Source organism: Coffea arabica, chromosome 9c (assembly GCF_036785885.1).
Source record: "Coffea arabica cultivar ET-39 chromosome 9c, Coffea Arabica ET-39 HiFi, whole genome shotgun sequence".
In the NCBI taxonomy this organism is placed as follows: domain Eukaryota; kingdom Viridiplantae; phylum Streptophyta; class Magnoliopsida; order Gentianales; family Rubiaceae; genus Coffea; species Coffea arabica.
The window spans coordinates 40,574,906-40,600,356 of NC_092326.1; the positions used below are offsets into that span (position 1 = coordinate 40,574,906).

Sequence of the window (25,451 nt, forward strand, 5' to 3'; positions counted from 1 at the left end):
TAATAATCTCTTAAATTATAAATAGTGATACTAAGAATTTTAGGATGAAATTAGATTCGATTGAGTTGAAATCGTGTTAGATGTGTACTAGAGATTCTAATAACAAATAATGGAAAAGCTACATAAGTTTCTCTTTCCTTTTTGTTTGTTTCTTTACTAGTTTTTCATATGTTTTATTTTACATAGTTCGTCTCAAATTTGGCACAATTTATTTGATTATGTGAATAAATAATTGATAATGGATTTTACCTTTTTTTCTCACTTATCTCGTTAATTAAGCATTCAATTGGTTATTCTTTTAAAATGTAAAACATATATAATATACACAAATTAAGTCGATCATCCAATGCTACAGGGGGTGTTTTTGGATAGGAGATTATTTGAAAATTAAGTTTGTTTGGGTTGTTTATTATTTGCACAAATTTATTTATTTGCATTATAAACACATTTTGCAACCACATTTTTATCTTACATACATAACATAAAAAAGTGCTATAGTATATAATTTTTTAAAAAATTATTCCAAATAATATTTTATTTGCATCATAAACATATTTTTCAATCCATATTATTTTTAATAACTCCAATCGACCTTTTTATTTTTTCAATTAGCTTTTAATACTACAGCATCTTTTATGATTTAATACCACTCAAAGAAGTAGAGGGACAAAAAAAAAAACACAACAAATTTACCAGCCTGCAATAAAAACCCACGGTTGGAGCGCAATTTGGGACTTCCCAGAAATTTTAAAATTCAAACAGATCTAATTAGTCAATGCAGCAGGGAAACAACCCAACCCCATAAAATAAAACGTCGCCGTTATCTTCACCCATATAAGCTGAAAATCCCCAATCGACGTCCTCTTCACTCTTCAGTTCTCCCTCCCAAACATACACTCCCATGAGTAATCGTAAAGCCATCGTCATAAACTCTCCTCTCATCTGTCTCTCTCGCCTTTGTTTCTCTTAATTTCAGTTTTCTCAACTTTCTTCTTCTCTGTTTTGGTTAAATTATGGACGAGGAAAAGGAAAACCGCGACGAAGAACAGGCGGAAGAAATTGAGGAGGTTTCGGCTTCTTCTGATTCATTCATCGATGATGCCGATGACATGAACGATGACGTTTCACATCCTGAGGCAAGTCTAATGTACTACGTTAAATTGAGTTACTCATCCAATCGAATATCCCCACATTCTATTTAGAAAAATCTTAACTTTTTTTTTTTGGAATTTTGCTTAGCAGCAACCCCTGACTGAGCAAGAAATCGAAGACCTTCTCAATGAGCTTATAGAAGTTGAGAGCAAGGTATTCAAACTGGCAAGTTGTGTTTTTTTTAATCTCACATATATTACATAATAAAAAAGTTGTGTTTTTTTTTCGAATTTTTTGTTTTTCAGTTTTTTTTTTTTTTTTTCCATTTTGGCAAGTATTTAGCTTTGGTTTGGAGATTCATAATTGATTATAATTATTGTTGTTGTTGTTGTTATTATTATTATTTTGAAGGCTGCGGAGGCACAAGAAGCGCTAGAGGAAGAGTCGTTGGCAAAAGTGGAAGCTGAAGTTAGAGAAGAATTGCGGCAAGCTCTCGCCGGAGATGAAGTAAAACTATTTGCTTGTGAAATTTATCTAGTTTTGTTGAATAAAATATTTCTGTTGCTTCTTTTTTTGGTTGATTTTTGGTTTATTTGTGATTGGGGTGACAGTTGGAGAATGTGGCGGCAGAAGAAATGGAGATTTTTAAGGAAGACTGGGAAAATGTTCTTGATGAGCTTGAGAAGGAGAGTGCTAACTTATTGGTATGTTTCTTTTCATTTAAAAGATGCTGATTTTATTCTACCTAGCACTTACCAGTCTACTTTACATTATTCTTTGCTTAAAATCTTTGCAATTTATTTTCACTATCGACATCGATTTCGAACAATAAGAGCTTCCTTACCTAGCTGTTGGCCAACTGAGTATCTTGGAGTGTTAAATGACATCTAAAGTATCTATTCCACCTCTCATTTAATTGAAGTCACTGGGTAAGCTGATGCGGTATGCGTTCATAAAGTACCAGGGAAGTTGCTTATTTCTTCACCTTTACGTACATAGGTCTCGATCTTCCTTGTCATGACTTTGCTATGAGGTTTGAGTAAACTGAGAATTGGGTTTCGGTCCTTTGTACAGTCTTTTGGATGGTTTGATTAAATTTGTTGTTTAGTTCTCAGCACTTGAATTCATTTGTAACTAGTATCTTGAACCACAGGAATGAAAAGCTGCAAATAGCTCATGAATTTTATGTACTGGAGAAAGTTTAGTGTCTGAGAATAACTTTTTCCTTTTAAGATAAAATTTGCCTGCATAATTTATTCTTTCTGCTTATAAGTTCTTCTATGTTATATATTGCTCTGTTATGGGTAATTTACATTATGCATTTTATGTCTAAGTCATTTGTAACTATTATCTCAAACTAGAGGAATGAGTGGGATCTGTAATGTGAGGTGCTAATAGCGGGAGTCTTATGTTCTGGAGAAAGTCTAGTGTCTCAGCATAATTTTTTTTTAAAATACAATTTTCCTGCATAATTTTGTCTCTGCTTATAAGTTCTTCTATGTGAATATTGCTCTGACACAGGTAATTTACATCATGCATTTTATGTCTAAGTTATAGTTCCAGTTTATACCAAGTTGGATGGTTTAATTTATGTATTCAAACTACAGGAACAACTTGATGGTGCTGGTATTGAACTCCCTAGTCTGTATAAATGGATTGAGAGTCAGGTTCCCCTTGGTTGCTGTACTGAAGCATGGAAAACAAGGACTCACTGGGTTGGATCTCAGGGTACCAGCGATGCTAAGGATTCAGTTGCGGCTGCTGAAAAGTATCTCCAAATCCACAGACCTGTAAGAAGGCATGTTTTTCTGCCCTTTGCAAGATATTATTTTTGATGCTGTTTTGAACTCTGATATGTAGATTCCTATACCTTGGACAGACGACATGGTAAAACTTTGGAGGAGGGTGCCAGCGGTTTTCTGGGGAAAAAACTTGCTATTACTGCTGGTTCTGAAGTCGCCAGAGATAACATGGGCACGGATTGGGACAAATTTGCTGAACTTTGCTCGGACAAGTCAAATTTGGATGGCATATCATTTGGCAGCAAGGAATGGGCTTCTGTTTACTTGGCCAGCACTCCTCAGCAGGCTGCTGAATTGGGCCTTAATTTTCCTGGAGTTGATGAGGTGAGAGTCTGCTGTAGTCTGTTCATATTAATCATCTGTTGTATTTTTGCTGCACTTCTTGGCTTAGATTTTAGAAGCCTTTATTTGCATCATGATGTCCAACTGCAATATTAGTGCATTCGTTCTAGTTTCATTTAGTGGCCAAATCTATAGGCTTATACTAGGTGCTAGTGTGCAGGCTACCTCCCTTTTCATTTCAAGACTTGATGCACAGCATGGCGCTAATTATTCTGGCAGATATATTGTCTTCTTCTATAGGCTTATGTGTGTGTTTATATATTGCCTTTTTCTCACTGCATTAATTATTCTGGAATACATTACCATGTTTCTGTGATTTGCTGAGTTGACATTGTCATCATTTTTTGAGAGTATCAAAGTGGTAAGCCTGGGTCATTTTTTGCAGAGGAGAGGGTGGGGGTTGATCTTAGGCTTTCTACTGAGACTCCTTCATCTGACCATCCCCCTTGGAGATTTTGAATATCATCAATTTGGGGTTGGCAGCATTCAACATCTCTTGTTGTGTCCATCTAATTTTATTTTTTCTGAATCTTCATCTAAATTCAGGTGGAGGAGATCAGTGACGTCGAGGACAATTCAATTGATCCATTTATTGCAGATGCCATTGCTAATGAAGGAGATTTAAGTCTCACTGAAGAACAAAAGAGAAATTTTAGGAAGGTTTGTGAATGGTATTTTCTTCCACATTCTCCTTTTCTGTTTATTAAGAGTTCCATGTTAATTGCTTTAAGCCCAAGGTATCTTCTCCTTCCATGACAGTTTTGTTATTCTGTGCTTTTGTTTGATCCTGCTATAGAGTTGTGAATTAATCTATTTTTTATTTTAGATTACCAATGGAATTAAGTATTCAGTTAGGTTGAATATGAAGATTTTTTAGTATAATGGCTATGTGTATTTGTAATAATTCATTAAATAGTCTTGTTAATGGGGACAGGGCCCTATGTCTCTAGCCCGTTAGATATGGTTAAAGTGATGTTCCATGTATGTAATGGCTTCTTTTATCTTTGCAGCACTTACCCTTCTTTGTGTCATGTAATAATGCTCGGCACATACTTCTGTCACTCTAGCAGAGTACAAAAAAGTGGTGGAGGGTATTCTTTTTCCAGTGCTTGCCCTTGCTCTTATTGTGCCATTCAATCTCTTACACCAAATTTTTATCTTGAAAGAAAGTTCTGCCACATTAAGTGATGCTTATTGGTTCAGTAGCTGTATTAACTGATAATGATACCTTGTATTAACTGATAATGATACCTTTGTTACTATACTTATTAGGTTGAAGTTGATCTAGCATTGGATATTCGTGTCGGCAGTGAATCTTGAGTTTCCTAACAGAAACATTGGATGTTAAGTTGAGATGTTTACAAGAGGGGATTCAAGATATTTTAGCGAAGGGGATTCAAAAACTCCTAACTGAAATATTGTTTGGTTTACTAGCTACACTTTCCTGCGGTTCATATTCTCTAAATTGGGAAAAAATTCTTCCTGGAATGTCTCTCTGTTGTTGCCTTCTCCTTGATGAGCCTAATACACGTGGTTTGATGTAATTAGTTAGCTTGTCGTTATATGTATGAAATTGAGGAGGTATTCATGCTACTGATTAAGTCAAGGCAGAGATAATGAAGTTTTAGAAGTGGATGAAGAAAGAGATAGTGGGACCAGCTTAAGTTAGTAACTAAATGTACACTCACTTTGTAGAAAGGTTTCAAGGTGGGTCATTATGGTGGAATGCAGGTTGATAATGATGGTCAGGGTTTACTGTTCTAAAATTTATGCAGGTAAAATTTGGAAGAAGCCAGTGTGGATAATTTATGCTCTTCTGAACTAGTAAATTTGAGTGAGTTATGAGTGTCAGAAAACTACCATCCTTATGTGGTGATGACAGTGTAGAATTAATTTGTATTGATGCGACTGTGATGGATGTTGGGAGAGGGAATTATGGAAGGTTTGATGGACAAATTTTACAGCAATAAACCATCAACCTTGGGGGATGTAGAGCAATGAATTGGAATCTATATTACCAAGCCCAGTGATAGTTCTAATGGTCCTTAATTATCTTGTTAATAAGCAAATTTGTAGTAATATTATTGGACAACTTGTGCACCATGCAGCTTTCCTTGTCTTGCCTACTTGATCAAAACCAGAATAATATTCTAAAGTTAATAACTGTTTGTTTATGTTTAAATTCATTCTTTAGGTATACTAACAAGTTGTATGGGTAGTAGTTTGTCAAATATATCAATGACCATTATTAGTATTAGAGGTATGCAAAGTGATCGTGGTAATTGGTCAGTTTTCTTTCTATGTTTCTTCATTTCTTGGATTAGGACTAGAATTCGTTTTTCTTGATCAATTTGTGGCGCCATTTTTCTGATGCAGAGGTGAGGTGCTTGACAAAACATAAAATTTTGATATGCAAATTGTTCTCAACAGAATTGCTCTTGTTCAGGTTTGGCTTACTAGTTAAATTTACAGGTTAAAGACGAAGATGATGCAAAGGTTAGCAGGAAGCTTCAGAGTCATTTGAAACGGAAAAGAAACATTAGAAGATGTAAGGAGGTATAGTTTCCAAGCTGTTACTTTTATTTTTGTCTCAGATTTTACTAATATCTGTTAATGACTGCTAGGCATGGCTTGATTCATGTAATTATGGAGGAAATATTCTTCACGTGCAGCTTCACAACAATACGAAATTAGTGTCATCTACTAAGTGATGCCATAGGCTACATTATGATTATGATAAATCTTATGAAGATGCACACCTGATTATGATGGGCTGCACCTATTGCGAATATTCACTGTTTAATAGAGCTTGATTGCTATTGGGCCTTGTTGTAGTTTGCTGTGTAAACTCGCCAGCTAAAACAATTTTATATGGGGATGAATCATTGTGAGAGTGCATATTTCATGTCTGGCGGAGTTGAAATCATCAATCATTTCTAACATCTTACTGTATAAAGTTTGAAGTATATGGATTTTTTATTTCTAAATGACAGCAAGTCTCCCTAGTAATTTACGTGAAAATTAATATGTGATTTCTATTCAAGATGGTCAATGTATAAAGAAAAATGCATTTTTCTTTGCCTTTCTTATTTTTTAGGATTTGGAGCTAGCTTATTTACTTCAGGTGCATATATTTGCAGAAACACTGAACTTTTATATGCGTACGTCTATGTATTTATGGACTCACACTTAATGGGTCATTTAAATCAAAACCCATGCACAAGTACAACTCTAAATGCAAATACAGCGTTATGTACATTAATGTTGATGCTGTACATATACAATCCCATTCTCATGTCAGGTCGATAACATGCTGAGGTCCGATAACTTTTAAATGTACATTTTCTTTTCCTAAGCTTCCACTGAATTGAGGTTGTAAAATATCCTAGAATCTAGATTTATGTGCATGCCTACATGTAAACAGCAAAACTTTTCTTAAACATTTTTGAGATTAATGTAATTTTTTTTTGTGTTGCTCAACATAATTACTTGGCATGCTTGGCCTTTTCATTTAACAAAATTTTATTTTTCTGCCCAATTTGAGAAAATCTAGCAGCTTATTATCCTATTTGACTAGGTCTCTATCACAGGACTAAATTTGATTTTAGTAACCAACAGAAAATTTTGACTTGGATAAAAGTAACTGATTTTAACAGCCCTAAACAATGACGCTAATGAGAAGTTCAGCTTCATATGTACCCGGGTTAATTATCTTGACGTGCATGCTATCTTTGCTTTGATTACAATCTCTTTTCTATTAGTTTATGGGGAAATCTATTAGTAGATTGTTGGTAGCAACTCTTTAGAAAAGTATGAAAGAAGTATTTTTCTTTTACTTACTTTCTGATTGAGATTAGAGTGGTAAGCATTGATTTTGGTTATGTGGACTTTTTGTTGTATCCTTCATGACTTTAACCTGTTTTACGAATGTGGCGCAGCTAAACTATCACGAGTAATCACTCAACTCACTTTTCTGTCTAAGATAGGTGTATGGGTGTTTTTGCATATGTTAATAGGTGCTTCTCTCTGTGTGTGTGTGTGTGTTTTTTTTTTTTTATTTTTTTTTTAACTGAGGACACTGAATAAAGTACTTTTAAGTGGATTTACTTCTTTTTGAAGTTGGATAAGGCATGTCAGTTGCTGGCATCAAAGTCTTGTCCTGTTGATAGACTTCTGCAGGGATTGGAAGTTAATGTGTTTTGGCATTTCTGTTTCTTAAGTGGACAATATGTTGATTTGTTATTTGCTTTTTGATTCATTTCTGCTTGTTATGTAATACCAAAGTGTATGTGCAAATAATTTGGTTTTTAACTTAAGTTTCTGCAGGATAATTAGTCCCCTTTTCCAGTTTCTATCTGTAGTCAGCCTGATGTGTATGACCAGGACTTAATGGATTTTTGACATGCTGATTTGTTCCTTTTTTGACCAGGAGGTTCTAGGGAAAGAAGTTTTCGCAGAAAATGGAAGTTTAGGTTGTCCAGTTCCTTCAAATCTGTGCTCTAACCATTCTTTGAAGAAAAGTTCTCTTGAGAATGGCTATTCCCCTGATGGTAATCTTGACGATGCCTTTCAAATGCATGAAACATCAAGCAATGTGGATGTTGAGAACCTAAAATCTAATGCGGATTCAGTGATGGTTGCTCAGTTGCGTCCATGTATTTTAGTAAACTCTCAGGACTTGAACTGTTCAGATGACTGTGATGGATTAGGTTGTCATAATCCTAACATGGATGGATCTCCTCCTCCAAGATGCTATGCAAGCAGGATGGTGGATATATGTGACTTGACAAACAATGGAGATAAGATGACTTCCTCTAATTTCCCTCTTGAGAGACAGAACAAACATTTTCGATGCACAGCTTGTGATAAAGTTTCTTGGGAAGCACACTTACATCCTCTTTTGAAAGTATCTATATGTTTGGACTGCAAAAACTTAATGGAATCAAAGATACAGGAGGTATTGTCGTTTTGCTATTATTGCATTAAGTTTGGGCATTTGGTAATGTTTGTGTTCTCTGTCTTTATGGTTTTGTTTATTATAATTTTTGTGTTTAACCAAAAAAAGGAAATGTTTATAAAAATGGGGCTTGTTTTTTAAACACCAAAAATGTTGTTTTGTTTTATTGTAAAAGCACATTAAATCGACATTGGTAAGTCAAGATTGTACTTTGTTTAATCTCACCCTCAACCAACCAACATCTCCTGCTTCACCTTATCCTGCCTTCCCCGACCCAAACCGCATATGTAGCCCACCATAATCCCAATCCCACCCTCATCCCTGCCCTAGCTCTGATGCTCACCCCTATTCGATCTCCACCTTCACGCCAAACCCACCACATGGAACCAGAACTCATTCCCCAGCCCCACATTTAATCCATGATCTCTGCCCTCTCACCCAACCTTAAACTTCATTCCTTCCCCTTCTTCCATCAAAACCCCAGTGCACTAGAACCGCCACTCCTGCCACACCGCAACCCCTCTCTCATCTCTGTCACAACCTACCACTGCTCATCACTATCCCACCCTTTTTGTAGGGTTCACCACCAAGTCTCTTCTACTCCACAACACTCCACACACCAGAAGTTGTTGTCCAACCAAATTAATCACATTTATGTTTTGTTTTCCTTTGAAAAGTAGAACAAGTATTTTGCTTTGTTTATGGCAAAAAAGAAATTTAAAATCTTGAACCATACTAGACGCTCTCTTCCTTATTATTAAGTTTGCTATGTTTTTCGCCATTTTTAATGCGATTTAGAGAAGCTGAATCTAGTATTTATATAAAACTTCGATGATACAAAAAAGATGCTCGTCTATCACGTTTCAGTTGATGTTGCTTGACCATTTTGATCAAACAGACTTTTCCTGAAACCATTTATAAGCTTGGTCTATTAGGATTAAGGAAAACAAAACCTTGAAGGATGAGGAAAGTCAATAAAATGCTATCTAATTGAACTTCAGAGTGCCTAGCTTCCATGTTATGTGGACTCCTCTATTCCCTAAATACGCATGTCCAACTTGATATCACACCAGTTTTGATATCTGATCTATGTTGGACACTTCATTTGAAGTTTCAGAGACTCCAAGTTAATGAACACAAGAAAAAAAAGAGAAAGAGGCTGAAAGGTGCAAATTTTGTATAGTGGTTGAATCCACTGTTTTCATTCTAATTGTCATGTCTTTCTTCTTTCCTTCTCTATATGTTTTTTTTCATATTAAACACATATACATACACGTTTCTTTTAAACATGAGCCAGAAGATAATTTAAGTTGGTTCTATGTTACAAATGAGGATATGGGATGTATCTGCTTACCTGTGTCTGTCTTTGACGGTGTTGCTGTATCCTAGTTTTAGAAAATTAAAGAATCTGACACCCAGGTATTATAATGGTTATTGTTTCATCTCTTCTGTTTATTCTCAAAGTGTTGCTGTATCCGAGTATAAGAAAATTAAAGAATCTGACACCTAGGTGTTGTAATGGTTACCAGCTGGCAGTGGCAGCCCAGCTTGTTGAATCAGTCCCATTATAAAGCCATCTATCTGGGTGAATGGAGAAATAAACAAACAAAATAGAAAGAAGGAAAGAACAAGAAAAGGAAATTAAACAAACGTATTTAGAGGTGCATTTAGTTCTTTGACTCATTGTTAGTTTTAATGTAAATGGGCATGTTCCCAGTTTCTTAGAATTATTGTAATTTTATATTACATACTGAGGTCTTCTTGGTTGGGCTTGTCTTTTGCCTTTTGCTGATTTTAACATCAGCAAGAGTTTCTTCTTGAGACGCCGCCTCTAGGTGCCTTTGGGTACACCTTTAGGCTTTTGAAAACTTCTTAAACAAAAGTACATTTTAATCAATTATCACTTGTGTTTAATTGTCTTGAATAAAGTTGAAACAATTAACAATAGGCTTAGTGTATGGTTTGCCTTAATCTGAACTGTAGGTGGATAAAAGCCACTCCCTCCATCCCATTATTTATGTCATGTTTCACCCTTTTTGTTGTCCCAAAATTAGCGTCATGCTACAGTAGTTTCCTTCGTTCCATCCTTACCCTCGTAATGAATGTGTTAAAAGGTCCAAAGGAATTTAGTAGGACCCACTATTTATTATCCATTTCGAGAAGCTAGAGGAGTGTGTGAGACAACTCCCACTTTATAAGGCCAATGATGGCGCATGTCTTTAACATATGAAGGGATGCATTTGGTTGAGATGGGACCAGCAAAATCATTACATGAAAAACACAAATTTCAGCTAACTATTGTGCTTGTAACGGGGTAAATTTGGAAGCAAAGGCCTGGTTGTCGATAATGCTATCGCTGTACGTAAAAGTTGTGCTCCCAATAAACGTCCTTAAAATTGGGACGGTGGGAGTGCATAAATTCTTAAACCATGAGGCATAACAGCGTTGGATCACTTAACCTCAAGGGGGCAATTGATGGCTTACTTATCTGCATATATTCTTTTCCAAACTTTTAGTTTCAAACTTTTAGCCAATAATCCAATGCTTTTAGTTTCAAGTTTGAATTGTTTTGTGGAATTTGATGAATACATAGGGTTTGGTTCTGTATTGTTATTTTTGATAATTTGAGTAAATGTTTTGCCTAAACTGGTGTCCAAAGTTTGCCATCTTTTGTGTGGTATTAATTAATTGCCTTTATTACTACCCCTCACAATTACTGCACTTGTTTTGTATCAAGAGATGAGGAACACTGCACCTAGATGCAATGTGTGGTATTATACATTGAATATCGGCTTTTTCAGGATCTTGACTGCTCTGAGTGCTATTGTGGATGGTGTGGCCAGAACAGTGACTTAAAAAGTTGTAGATCGTGCAAAAATTTTTTCTGTGCTGGCTGTATAAAACGGAACCTTGGAGAAAAGATTTTGTTACAAGTCCAGAAGACCGGTTGGCAGTGTTGCTGCTGCATTCCAAGTATGCTACAGGATTTAACCTTACAATTGGAAAAGGTTGTTGAATCTGATGGTCTGACAGATTCTAGTTCAGACACTGATTCAGATGATTCTGATGCCAATATTGACATAGTTATTGGGTATGTTTCATATCTCATTATGCTTGATTAATTAAATACTTTTCTATCTTCCTATAATTGTTTAACTGATTATTAGGAGTAATCTCATTTTAGAAAGAAAGCAAGGGCACAAAAGCTAGTGATATTATGAGGTGCAAGAAGCGATGACTAAGCTTATGATTAAAAGGATATTTTTTTAGGATTGAATGTTGTGTACGAATTTTTCTCCTTATTTATGGCACCACAAGTGGTTTTGATAATCGGATAGATAATTTTCTTTTTCCTGCGAATAGTTTTGGGTATTTTTTTCGTTATATATGGTTCAAGCTATGCCATATACATTTTATTGCTCTCGCAATCATGATGCATGCTAATCCTAGTGGAATTAGAAGATGCTTTACTTTTGGCTATGGAATTTGTTTTTGAAGTTTTAAAATGCTGGCAACTTTTGGTGTGTCTAAAGTGTTATTGTCCTTCTGTTAAATCAGCACTAAGAGAAGACAACAAAAGAAGATTCGGAGAATTCTTGATGATGCTGAGCTGGGAGAAGAGACTAAAAGGAAAATTGCAATTGAAAAGGTAATTGCCAAGAACAGATTGATACTATAATTTTCCTTTGCCTTTTGTGCATATAAAAAATGATAGTGGTACAATTCTTCATTGTTTCTGAAATTTATAGGAACGCCAAGAACGCCTTAAGTCATTGGGGGCACAAATCTCGAAGAGATCTTCCATCTTAAAATCTACAAGCTGTAATTGGAACTCACCAGAGCGCAGGACAGTTGAAGTGTTAGATGATCCTTTAAGGGGCTACATAGTTAATAATGTAAGAGATGAAGGTGAGGATCCCATATGGATTCCTCCCAGCATCTCAGTAAAATTGAAACCGCACCAGGTTGAACTCTTGTTACGTGCATTTACACATTCCTTTTTGTATATGAAGTTCCTTCTTTTACTTTTGCCTTATTTTCGCGTCTGGGTGCTATATTTTGAAATGTTTCTTAATCAGGCAAATGCTTTTTCGCCATCGAAAAACTAATGTTTTTTTGTCTCTCAAGCAATTTGTTAGTGTCTTAATAGGACTGACATTTGCCACTTGTGTATTATTTCACATTTTGTCGCGGATATCCTACTGCTGGCCTTTCTTGGTAGTTCTGTGAATGGTTGAGTTTCAGTTGTTTTCTGTCTTTGCTTTAATTTTTTGAGTGCTTGCATTTCTGTCATCTTTTGCTGAATTTTGTTCCTGTTTAGTATTTCTTTTATATGCTTACTCATCTTTAATGCCTGTGGCTTCAAAAGATCATGAACACCCTTTCTTCAAAGAATATATACATCTTTTCTTACCTTCCTGAGAACAAAAAAGAGATTGTACTGTCTCAACCTTTAATCTAGAAGTTTATATCCATGTGGTTGCTTCTTTCATCATTATATTATTTGTATCTTTTGTTTTTTGGAAGATAGTATTATAATTTGTGAATTTTTGGTTTTGCTTCTCTCTGCAGCTTGAGGGAGTTCGTTTTATGTGGGAGAACATCATTCAATCAGTAAAAAAAGTAAAATCAGGTGATAAGGGCCTTGGTTGCATACTAGCTCATACCATGGGTTTAGGCAAAACTTTCCAGGTAGGAAATTTTATATCTTTTTGCAGCTATCATCAATTAGCATTGATTAACTGTCTAATTTAGACATCTGGAATAGGTTTTTGTGCATTATAAAGCACAGAAAGGTTCTATGGACTCATGTTTGCTGGTGGATATATATAGAAACTATTGGGAAGGGTTGGTTACTGTATGCTTTCAATTCTAAAATGGTGCGATGTCTTTTGAGCTGGTTTAATTGTGTGTTATGACTTGAAATGGATATACTTGACTAATGTCTATAATGATGATTGAAAACAGCGGTACTCTTGTTTTAAGTTAACTTACAAGATGGTAATCATGAAATGATATTGAACCTGAACCTTACGCGCATTTTAGTATATCATACGTAGCATTAGAAGAATTGGGAATTGACTGCAGGGACTAACCCAAAGCAAACCCATGATAGGAATATTTAAGTCTTTTTAAATGTTTTGTCATTAAAGTGATTTCTTGCCCCCTGCCCCAGTATATGCACATAATTGTTTCTTCTTCCAAAACAGCAAAAGTATGGCAGACTAAGTACTGTTTCATAAAATTTTGAGTATATAGACCCGCCAGAACCTGCAATTGATATTGAATGACAATACATAAGCTGAAACAGATTTGGTATCAGCTTAGTTTTCACTTGATGAATAACTTGGTTAATGAAATACTTGTCTTTGTTCTGAAGATTTTATCTGCAGATGAAAACATTACAAGGACCAATTAAATTCAGGAAGCTTGGCAAATGATATGTCACATGGCCTTTTGCCTTTCCTTAGTACTCGTGACCAATATTTCTGGCTTTTCGTGATGGGAATTCATACAGGGTGATTCTCCTGATTAGTGCATTTGATTCTGCAGGTTATTGCTTTCTTATATGCTGCAATGCGAAGTGTGGATTTGGGTTTGAGATGTGTGCTCATTGTGACACCTGTTAGTGTCCTGCATAATTGGCGGATTGAGTTTAACAAATGGCAACCATCTGAAGTGAAGCCTCTCCGAATCTACATGCTGGAAGATGTTCCAAGGTTTATCTTCTTCAATTCACCATCTAGTTTGATGCCCTATACTCGAATAATTGTTGTATTTGTTAACTACCTTGTTCTTGCGCCCATTACTTGTTTTAGTTCCTGAAATGAGCATTTTTAGTTTTTGCTTATTTTTTTATGGCAATTCTATTGCACAAATTTTAGTTCCTATCTGCTCAGACGATGTACTTTCTTGGATGGCTGGCTTATTTTCTTTTTCATGTGCAAGTGGTAATAACTGTTTGTTGGGCTGCGTCTCATTGTCATTGACCTTATTGTTCCTATACAAGGTCTAATATGAGCCCTAAATTATCGGCAAGGGCTTCTTGCTGCTGTGACATTCTCATCTTATGATTTTTGGCTGTGAGAGAATGGTTCATAATCAATCTTTGCTTTGTTAGTGTCATTTATGAGTCACAGATTTGTATTGGTTGATTTGATCTCCCATTTGTCCTGGCTGATATTGTTGACACCTTGTTCATCAGATGATTGTGGTTGAAAGTTCAAACAGGACCTGTTTTCAAGTTAGGATTACAATTACCTAATAGTACTTGCAAATGATGGTCTACAGTCACAGATGTTATCGTCCACCTGATTGCTTTTTCCTATTGCTTAGGATTGTCAGGCCTTGTATGATGTAAATAGACTGCCTCTTTCTACTTGTGTTTCTTTTTCCACCTGAGATCTTTGGGAAACAAAATCTGATGTCCTTGTCTTTAAACAGCTGTACAAGGATGTTACTCCTTGTAGAGGGAGTTAGCATGTTGAGTATCCTTTACTTGGTTAAGATATAGTTATGGTTATAGAGCCTGTAATAATGCAGTTAGGGGTGCAGAACTTGTTTGAGTTTGATGGATGCCAACTTTTGTTTTAGTCAATTTGATTTATATCATACCCTTTGTTCAGTATGAAATGATTCTTTAGCTTTTAGCAGTCTATAATGTCTACGAATTTGCTGAACTATTTTGTTTTAATTCAATAAACAATTTACAAGGGAACGAAGAGCTGAGTTGCTTGCTAAATGGAGACGAAAAGGTGGTGTCTTCTTGATTGGCTACTCTGCTTTTAGAAATTTGTCTCTTGGGAAGCATATCAAAGATCGCCATATAGCAAGGGATATTTGTTGTGCCCTCCAGGTGATTACTACTGTTTTCTAATTGAATTTGTCATGCTACTTGGAATTAATTGAAGAAATATATGTTCACTTCAATTTCACCATTCTGGAAAAGGTGGTACTGCAGATGCTTGTTGTGGACAAGTTGTAAAAATTATTTAATCTTGTTTTTAGGGTAGTACCTAACCTTTGGAAGTTTGTTGTGTTATTTTATCATGGAGTGACTTCATGTTATAAAGCTTTCTTCTTTTGTTGAGTTGCAGTCGGACTCATTAGCACAATCTTAAAATCTCTGTAGTACAGGGGTACAGGAAGGGCTAGTTTTATCCAGGCTTACCTTATTAGCTAGGAACGTCTTTGTGTATTGATACATTAATCTTGTAGATCATGGCACAAAAACTTTACCACAGTGTCAAAGTTCACCTTTAATGTTGAAGGATTCTAATCATGCAAACTACAGTAGATAGGATCAATTGAAAGGACATGATATGGTAATTCTTCACTACCTAATTATTTGCCCCCTTCATTTCATGAAAGTCCACTATGAAAACTTAAACCAGATAGAAGTTTTCGTGCTGGTTACTTTGGAATGATGTATATCTATTATCCATTCTGACCATGGTGATATGCATTTGATGTATTTGATGCTCTATCGTGATAAGACTAGAGTTTTGCATCAGGATGGACCAGATATACTTGTTTGTGATGAGGCTCACATGATCAAGAACACCAGGGCTGATGTGACTCAAGCCTTGAAGCTAGTCAAATGCCAAAGAAGGATTGCATTGACTGGATCACCTCTTCAGAACAATTTAATGGAGTACTACTGTGTAAGGCCTTTGGACGTAGCTTGTTGTCATAACAGTCCAATTCCCTTGCTGCTTTTCTGATTGTGTAAAGTTTTATCCTGTTCAGATGGTTGATTTTGTAAGAGAAGGATTTCTTGGTAGCAGCCATGAGTTCAGAAATCGGCAAGACTTCTTAACAGATTTTCTGAGACTGATTTTTCCTTTAGTGTTACTTTTGCTAGGTTTTCATTCTCCTTACTTTTTGCAGCTTCCAAAATCCCATAGAAAATGGCCAACATACCAATTCTACAGCTGAAGATGTGAAGATTATGAATCAAAGATCTCATATTCTGTATAAACAACTAAAGGGATTTGTTCAGAGAATGGACATGAATGTTGTTAAAGATGATTTACCCCCCAAAACTGTTTTCGTAATAGCCGTGAAGCTCTCTTCTTTACAGAAAAAGTTGTACAAAAGATTTCTTGATGTGCATGGTTTCACAAAAGACAAGGTTCTTGGTGAAAAGATGAGGAAACGGTGCTTTTTTGTTGGGTACCAGGCCTTGGCTCAGGTACATTACTGGTTTGCTTGTATTGGTGTTGTCATCCATACTTGCATGCTTAGGCAGACTATTTGTTGTACACAACTAGTTTGCACGTGAAACTTGTGTAAGTCTGTACTTTCCCCTGATGTTTTCTCTTATAGTTAAGAAAATGAAAAGTAACTGCATATTGTTTTAACCCTGAATAATGGTGGTCCTGGTAAGGATGATCAGATTGGTGAGAATTCGAGTATATATATTTTTTGTCAATATAAACTTAAAGCATTAAACAGATGGCTTATTTGCTCTCATAGTGTTTAGGATGTTACCTCTCTTTTTTGTTCTCATGATCATCTGGTTTTTTGATCTAAGAATTCCTGGATTGGGAAAATGCTTAGAATCAGCACGGTATTTGGTTTCATGGTTAGCAAGGCTAGAGAAGCATTCATTTTAAGGAATAATGGGTCGTTTAGGAGTATGAGCACCAGAATGGTTAATGCTAGAATCTGGTTTTCCTATACATGTCCTTTTGCCAGAGTGGGTTCAGTATTCATTTCAGTTGCTTGAGAGGTGTGGATCAGGTAACCTGTCACAAGAACATCCCTTTGGTTGTGGGCTGTGCAGGGTTGCAGAGTATGAAGCAACTCTCACCAAAAGGGTTTGTGAAGTCTTGTGGTTGCTCTCTGATCCTGTAGAATCAGAGCATGTCCTACGTAAAATACATGGAGCTTAGTGGAAGGATCCAGATTCCCTGATGAGCTGGTAGGGAGTGGTGACTTGCAATTATAAGCTGTACAGGAATACTCTTTAGAGAGCACCCTAAATTTGAGTCCTATATTGCTGTTGCTTTTCAAGATTTGTAGGAGAAATTTGTGGTTAATGTTTTCATAACTGGGTTCGAGATTCTTTTTCTTCAAGTTGCTTTTAGATAAAGATAAGTGAATTTGAGTGGCTCTAAGCGTTTGGATCTACTTTATTGTGGTAATATAGTTTGGACTTCTTGTGGTTGGTGGTGTTGTTTCCCTGATGACTTGGATATGCTTGTTGTCATTGCCTGTGTTGTTTCCGTGGTCACTTGAATAAACGTCCATGTTTTCTGTTTGCCAATTTTAATTTATTGAAACATGGAACAGTCACTACACAGATTTTTTTAGGCCTTGCAGAGGACAAAGTTCTTGTACTCAACTCCTTGGAAGAATGTCTTGGGAAATTTTATTCTTGTAGGGCCCCTATACTTGTGCATCAAATGCTTTATGAAAGAGTACTCCCATGGAAACTTCTGTGTTTGGATGAATATTATGAAACAGTTTAGCTTTAAATCCTGGGTGTTTTTCATTAAAAGATGGTACAAGCTTTTTTTGGCTAATGCAACAAAGTCTAAGAATTTGAATGTAGTGGTAGCATGTTTATTGTATCACGTCTTAGAACAAAAGCTTTGGAAGTAGTTACTGGTGGCTAGATGTTATTTCTGAGGTACTCTGGCTGAAATCATTTGCACTACACAAATGTGTGAATACTTGCAGCCAGAGGGGAAAACATGAAGTTATTTGCACTAGAAAATATTCTGGTTGTTTGGTGCAATGCAAACTGCTACAAAGTATTACTTCCAAGGGGATGTATCGTGGGTTTTTTCTTTACCCTTTTTCTCTGCCTTCTGAAATTAAGCAAGGCTTTCTTTAACTCTTAATCTGGATGGTGCCTCGCACACCACACTCTCTTTCTTTTTCTTTAGTTTGTTAAAAAAGCAAAATTTTCAAATTAAAGGTATTTGTGCTATTTGATTATCTTTTGTAATGACAGTCCTTTTAAGTGAAAACAAATGATTTTCTTGACTATGAATCATTTGCAATAGACAAATAAAGTAGCTACTTCATTTTATCACTGGAATTGCAATCTTTTATGCAAGCGTTTAACTGATTTTTTGGGTGATTGGCTGTGATTTTAATGGACTGGTTGTCACTTTAAGATTATCATTGCAAGTTAGCATTCCTCTGTTTTGGTTTAGAGAAACAAACTTAGTTGCATTGACTTGATGTTTCTTCTTGAATTTTGTATACCCATGTACTGGACCAAACCTTACAGATATGGAACCATCCTGGAGTTTTGCAATTAATGAAAGAAGACAAAGACTCTGTTAGACATGAGGATGTTGTTGAGAATTTTGGAGGCGATGACAGCTCATCTGATGAGAACGTAGATTATAATTTGATTGCTGGAGGTACACTTTATTTAGTTGTGGCTGATCCAACTTTGGTACTTGTTGCTTGCAATTTTTTGGTTCTTATTGATTGCCTTATTTGTAAATGATTTTTTTATATTGACAAGCATGTCAATCAATTTTAAAAAATCCTATTTTTATACATAAGAATGGTTCCACTGCACTGACATGATATTTTTGACATTTAGGTCTCGGGCCCTTATGCCTGGCAGATATGTCTATTTTTTCAAGTCCAGATTGTTAGGGGGACTAAGAATGAGGATTTTGTTCTCTAGATATCTATAATGTGCATAGTTACAAGATCATTAAATAGATGATCCATAACTTTCTGGTTGGGGTAGGTAGAACTTCCATCAACTAATTGATGATACCCTTGATATAAGTTGCAAAAAAGCCGTGAAGATGGGATTTTGATATGTAAACTCATTTTGGATGCTAGAGGATTAGATTTCTTTGGCTTGAAATTAGTACCTGCTGTACTATTTGTTGTGTGTTTTTTTACTTATTTATAACCAGGAGAGCATAATTTGCTGGAGATCTTTCGAATGAAGCCAAAAGTACCTTATTACAAATAATATCCTGTTGTCATTTCTTTTCATTTAATGATATAAAGATGTGTTATCAAGATCAAAGTGGGGGTATGTGTTAATTGTGTATTACTGGATGAATTAATTCATTCATTAGGATGTAATTCATTCATTAGGATGTAATACTTGTATACAATAAAGTTCTGGTAGAGGTTTGAAAGTGAAAATCAAAGCTCTTACTTTGGGATTTGAACAGTCAAAAATGAGACCCCTTGGTAGTGGCAGTGCCTATGCCTAATTGATATCGGTATTGTCGAACTATATCAATGGATCATATTATCAGAATTTTTTTAATCTTGTTTCACTCACTATCACCACCACTTTTGGCTTTGTTCCAGTACTAGCTTTAAAACTCCTATCACTAACTATTCTGTCTAAAGTTAAGAGGCTGTATGGTATTTCAATTGGGTTGCTGTATAGTACTGCATGTATTAAGAGTCAACTGTTGTTGGCAGAAGGAAATTTAAGAAAACCTGTGGTTGAAGTAATTTATGTTGAATTAAATACTGAACTTGGTTGAAGTGAGGAAGAACAATGTCCTGAATAGTTTTTGAGATAGCGTTTTTTGCAGGCAAGCAAAGAGACTGTTGAACACCTTGAATATATCTCTTTCGAATTAGAGGAAGCTCTGATTTTTTTAATGTGTCATCACTATGCATTACTTTCAGCAGACATATAAATTGTTAACCCTTCTTGCTATAGTTATCTGTTTGTCAAAAATCAGCATTATCCATTTGCTTTTACATATGCTTGGGTTTAATTGTGTATTTTTGGTTGCAAAGTGCATTAGCATTTGTACAACAGATTGAACTTCAGAAATTTTACACCCAACTATAGATGACTTGTGAGCTGCCACTTGATGGAAGTTTCGTTTGCATCCATTCACCTTTATTAACCCTAGATTTTACAAACATTTGGCTGTCTCGCCTTAGTGCAGATCCCATGTGCTTTTTCTGTATTTATTGTATAGGATTGTCGCTGATTCTATCTTTCCCTTATATTAAACTTTGATGTCATGATAATGTTTAAATTTTTTTTCAGAAAAGCTGGGCAGAAATGATAATGGCTATCTTCATCAGGTTTTTACCATCCTACTTTTGGCTTGCCGTTTCATTTTTTGTTTCTTCTGTTTTTACATTTGACTCAGTGTTTCTTCCGTTCAAATGTTAACCAGGATTGGTGGAGAGATCTCCTTCAGGAGAATACCTATAAGGAGGTTGACTATGGTGGGAAAATGGTCCTGCTACTTGATGTTCTGACGTTGTGCTCTAATATGGGAGACAAGGCATTGGTGTTTAGTCAGAGCTTGTCAACTTTGGATCTAATTGAGTTTTATCTTTCGAAATTACCTCGTCCAGGGAAACTTGGGAAATGTTGGAAACGAGGAAAAGACTGGTACAGGTATGTCCACAGTGTCTCAACAAATTGATGCATAAGCATATTAATTAATGTGGATTTGCAGTTTCTTCTCATATTATGATCACCTTAGTTCTTCTAAAATCATTTTCTCTTTCCACCCTAGATGCTGCTGTTATTGAGAATTGGGAAGCTTTTGACTAGATCTTGTGCAAATATCTTGTTGACGTTTCCTTTTGAGTGTCCATGATTAGAGTGTTGCAAATTTCCCTTATGAAATTGGACGTGTATGCTGTTCTTTGGCTCCTCAAACCTCTACTGTTTTTCTATTGACGTTTATGTTCTTGACATGTATGCTAGCAAGAATGCAGAAAACATTAAGCCTTTGAGGGGTAATGAGGAGCACTTTAGTGCAGTTGTAACACTTGCTTCATGAGACTTTTGACATTTAGTGTAGTTACTTCTGTAGAGCTGCTGACAAAAATGTCCTTGTATTATTGAACTGTGGTTTACTCACTCCTAAGTTGCGGTGGTTTTGGTGCTGCTTGTTGAGACGATTCTCTATATTGGGTGCTACAACTGGGGATTTTGAGGCCTGTTTAAAGATGCTTGCTTTCTAGAAAATCCAATATAGTACTTCATACAGTAGTATTCATTAATAGATTTCTTAAGCATAACATGAGGTCATCACCTTCAGTTCTGCTGCTATTTTGGCACTTGCTTTTCTCAATTTTCTCGAATGAAGATGTCCCTGCTGGTTTATTCTTTTTACTTGTGGATGGGTTCTTTTGTTACCCTCTTCATTACATCATGTTTGTGATTTTTCAATTGGAAAAGTTAATGGTTTTGTTCAAAACGTGAAAAAGAATCAGCACTAGAGAGTAGAGTAGATAATTAAGGTTATCGCACTGGCTTTCCCATCTCCTAACTCATTTGGGCCATAGAGTTTGGTACTCCCTTTAAGGATGACCTTCTAGTTGGGTCGAGTTTTTACATCACTCAAATGTGATTATCCCCTTGTTAAAGTTCCTTAACTATTCTTGACTTTGATAGAAAAGTGTGGCCTGCTTTATGAGATCATTGGGTCATTACAGGCTAGATGGAAGAACGGCGGGCTCTGAAAGGCAGAAAATGGTGGAGAGGTTTAATGAGCCGTCGAACAGAAGGGTTAAGTGCATTTTGATATCAACTAGAGCTGGATCGTTGGGTATCAATCTTCATGCTGCTAATCGTGTAATTATAGTTGATGGCTCATGGAATCCAACCTATGATCTTCAGGCTATATTTCGGGTTTGGAGGTGTGTTTTGGGTTTTCAGCAGGTATGAATGTTGAGCAAGATATGAGATGATAAAATTTTAATTTTAACATAGTATTACCTATTGTTGCAGGTATGGGCAGACGAAGCCAGTCTTTGCTTATCGATTGCTGGGTCATGGAACAATGGAGGAGAAAATCTACAAGCGTCAGGTAATATTTGATCAAAGTCCTATTTCATGTTCTCTTTAACTTGTGTGTGACCAAAACAAGCAAGGACGATGTTAACAGGTGACCAAGGAAGGACTTGCTGCAAGGGTGGTTGACCGGCAGCAAGTACATAGAACTATATCAAAGGAGGAAATGTTGCATCTTTTTGACTTTGGTGATGATGAAAACCCTGATCCGCTGCATGAGTTAGGACAAGAGAAAATAGATGCAGCTGATTCTCATGTAAGCAGTAATATTGGAGCAGTTTTAAAGCAGAAAATTCCTTTAACTTCTGGAAGCACATCCTCAGATAAATTGATGCAGACCTTGATTGCCAGGCATCAACCAAGGTAGGCTTTGTTAACATGCTCAAGATATTTTTTGGGTGTGAAGTAAATGAGAGCTTACATTCTGACTTCTATCATGTGCAAATCTCTAACCTGCACCGTTGCTTTTGTTTGTGTTTAATTGGAAGTGTGGGAATGTTGGTTTCTTGTGTGTATGCATGGGAATGAAGTTAAGCAATTTTGCTTTTCCTGCTTGCACCTTCCTGCATAAAATTTTCAGAATTTGTAAGATTTGGTAGAAAAAGATTGAGCTAATAAATAGGTGTTTTAACTACCAATAAATACCTTTTTTTTTTCCTTGAAGATATTAGGATCAAGAAAAGCAGACAATGAATTGTAATTTTCATTTCCGGGAGGTTTTGCCTCTATATAAAAGAAGTTAATATGTCTGTCTTCTAGTTTATATCATTCGATAGTGGCATGAGAATTTGTCAAAGGTGATTGGCAAGGCATTGGTAGTGTGTGGTTATTGCAAGTTTTGTGTCAAACTACAGTCGGATCACGACACACCCTATATGGAGTTTCACTCTTCTGGAGGAGTGAGTGAGGTGTTTATCTGCTATGCCTACCTGACATCTGGTGCTTTTGCTATCATGATGATAGAGCTTTTCGTAGTGCTTTAGGTGGTTAGCCAGTAACAGTATCTTTCTCGCTATGCCTACTTGACATTTGGTGCTTTTGCTATCATGATGATAGAGCTTTTCGTAGTGCTTTAGGTAGTTTGCCGGTAACAGTATCTTTTTCATAATCCCAGAAAGTCTTAATGCTATGTTTTTGCATTACATATCCTCAGCCCTTCATTAGCAAGGCTCTAGAATGATTCAAAGACGTAATACACAGAAATCTATTTCCTGCCTGGCGTGATCAAATGTCAAGAAATTAGCCAGCTTCAAATTTGTAACACTTATCTCAGCCTAGTTATAAGTAGATGACTAATTAGTTGATCAATATTGTGAAAATCAAATGTCTTTTGGTGACAGTGATGACATTATTTAATGAGTAAATCTTATATACACTAATAGTGTATACACTATCATCGTTGAATTCATGACATGTGTGCAAAAATTGAATTTCAAATTCAAATTTTGCATAGTTGTCATTCATCTAATGCTAACAGTATATACACTGTTAGTGTAAGAAAGATTAATTCTTATTTAATACCTTAGCTATTTCTTCAGTCTACTTCAACCCTGGCAGGTATAAAAAGCAAATAAATATTAAGGTATCAAACTTGGAAATTACAAAGTTTGGGAAACTATCTGACATTCTCTGTGCATTTTTTTGTTCTCGATTCACTCCTGACATTCTGGAAGCCATGTCTGCCTTGAGAGTCTTTTCCGCTGTCGGTCCTAACGTATGTTGTTTTCTTTTTACCTTTGGGGTGAGCTTGTTTGTAAATGGTAGTTGATAAGTATCTTTAGATTTTCAGATTGTCTATTTTCCTACTGTTTATGGAAAGACAGTAGTGTTTCTTCAAACTACTTGAATATTTATTGACTTGTTAGTTGGGAGGCTTTCTTCTTGTATCCTTCAATGACTGATCTAGGTCTCCAATTGTTTTGGTTTTGAGTGTCTATGAGATTATTTCATGAGAACTTAATACATGCATATCATAGGTAGGTTACAAGTTCACTACCAATATGGAAAACAATTTTGTTTTTGTGACGATCAGTTGCTTGTGTCCACCAAGAGATTAATAGTCGAGCTTGTGCTGCATTTCTTTTTGGACCTTCAGCTTGTATGGTAAACTTGGCTGTATGTCTAATGCAGTCTTATGCATATTCACTAATAAAGTTGTGCTACACATATAGATGGATTGCACATTATCATGAACATGAAACTCTCTTGCAAGAGAATGAAGAGGAAAAGCTGTCAAAAGAGGAACAAGAGATGGCTTGGGAAGTATACAGGAGAACTTTTGAATGGGAGGAAGTGCAACGAGTTTCACCTGATGCATCTAGATTTGATCAGCCAGAGAAGAATAACAAATTTGCACATGAGCAGCAGACAGTACCTCTCGAGGAAACTTCATTTGATGAAAAACCAGCTCGCAGAAACACAGTTCCCTCTGCTCCTGAAATCAATCTTGAATCCACAACTTCACGCGCAAGAAACCGGATGATTACGAGAAAATGTACAAATCTCTCCCATCTGCTGACACTTCGAAGTCAGGGCACAAAAATGGGTTGCAGCACTGTCTGTGGAGAATGCGCACGGGAAATTAGTTGGGAGGAGCTCAGCAAGACATCAGGAAAGTGATGCCGAACACCTCATTTTTGTTACTATTGTATGGCATTTACTTATTTCAGATTTTCTGTGAAGGCCTAGGTGCACCGGAATTTATAGAGTATATCTGTCTCTGAAGGTAGTGGTTGTAAATCAATTCTTGTAGGTTTTGGCCCACGTGAAATTAAGGTTGTAAACGACATTATCTTCAATTCCAAAGAAACTTGATAAGCATACAGCATTATTGATCTCAAATTCTCAAGTGAAATTTGTTGCTCAGAGCAGGTTCTGTGTATTCATGAAAAATGGAACTGCCTGATGATATAATCATCAAGATGTTTCTAAATTCTGCTGCTTTCAGAACTCTCTCTCTGTCTCTCTCTCACCCCAGGATGAAAGGTTGGAATTTGAACATAAATGAAGAATATAAAGGGAAGAAAGAAAGGAAAAAAGAAAAAAAAAACTGAAAATCACTCAAATTTAGTACGAGAAAATCAGCAAATTTTACCTATACTCGCACCAAATGGCAGTTGAAAAGAAGAAAGCCGTTACACATTCATACAGGCGCAAGATAAGGTAGAAATGGAATTGTAAATGCAGCAATATTTTATTTGTCACCTTTTTTGTAGCAAGGAGGAAAGTCAATGCGAATGCAAATCAACTTGGTATACGCGTCAAAAAAAATTCAAATATAAACAAAAGCAAGAGACCTTCAGACAATGCACCTTCACGTGCTTCACCATGCAAGGCAGCACGTGTCACACTGTTTGATTAATAATTACGCAAAAGAGTTAATTAATCCGGGCATACAATTACACGAGACACACATTTTCAAATCTTCTGTAAATTCAAAGGAGAAGAAAAAATGGAGCTTACCATCAGAAGAGGAAAAACA

General features: G+C 36.0%; 1 protein-coding gene across 9 annotated transcripts; it reads left to right on the forward strand.

Annotated features, from left to right (window-relative positions):
• Positions 1 to 839: 839 nt before the first annotated feature.
• LOC140014300 (protein CHROMATIN REMODELING 20-like) lies at positions 840 to 24,790 on the forward strand. Of its 9 annotated transcripts, none has more exons than XM_072064885.1 (26): positions 840 to 1,136; positions 1,240 to 1,305; positions 1,504 to 1,599; positions 1,704 to 1,796; positions 2,700 to 2,890; positions 2,972 to 3,218; positions 3,622 to 3,711; positions 3,783 to 3,896; positions 5,709 to 5,792; positions 7,666 to 8,193; positions 10,995 to 11,284; positions 11,752 to 11,842; positions 11,943 to 12,158; positions 12,766 to 12,885; positions 13,747 to 13,913; positions 14,908 to 15,049; positions 15,708 to 15,857; positions 15,943 to 15,998; positions 16,084 to 16,387; positions 18,440 to 18,575; positions 20,204 to 20,241; positions 20,337 to 20,563; positions 21,613 to 21,816; positions 21,908 to 21,986; positions 22,065 to 22,333; positions 24,142 to 24,790. In XM_072064885.1, the coding sequence occupies exons 1-26, from the start codon at positions 1,014 to 1,016 to the stop codon at positions 24,587 to 24,589; spliced, it is 4,569 nt and encodes a 1,522-aa protein (XP_071920986.1). In that variant the 5' UTR covers positions 840 to 1,013; the 3' UTR covers positions 24,590 to 24,790. The 9 variants fall into 9 exon arrangements, with proteins under 9 accessions (XP_071920986.1, XP_071920987.1, XP_071920990.1 ...); XM_072064886.1 differs by having other exon boundaries at positions 1,243 to 1,305; XM_072064889.1 differs by lacking the exon at positions 11,943 to 12,158.
• The last annotated feature ends 661 nt before the right edge of the window (positions 24,791 to 25,451 follow it).

What these genes read in the sequence shown, in the direction of transcription:
- LOC140014300 (XM_072064885.1), top strand. Translation starts at nt 1,014, where the DNA reads ATGGACGAGGAAAAGGAAAACCGCGACGAAGAACAGGCGGAAGAAATT. An exon ending in ATTTTCCTGGAGTTGATGAG is followed by an intron (nt 3,219 to 3,621) that starts GTGAGAGTCTGC and finishes CATTTTTTGCAG; the next exon opens with AGGAGAGGGTGGGGGTTGAT. An exon ending in ACATTAGAAGATGTAAGGAG is followed by an intron (nt 5,793 to 7,665) that starts GTATAGTTTCCA and finishes TTTTTTGACCAG; the next exon opens with GAGGTTCTAGGGAAAGAAGT.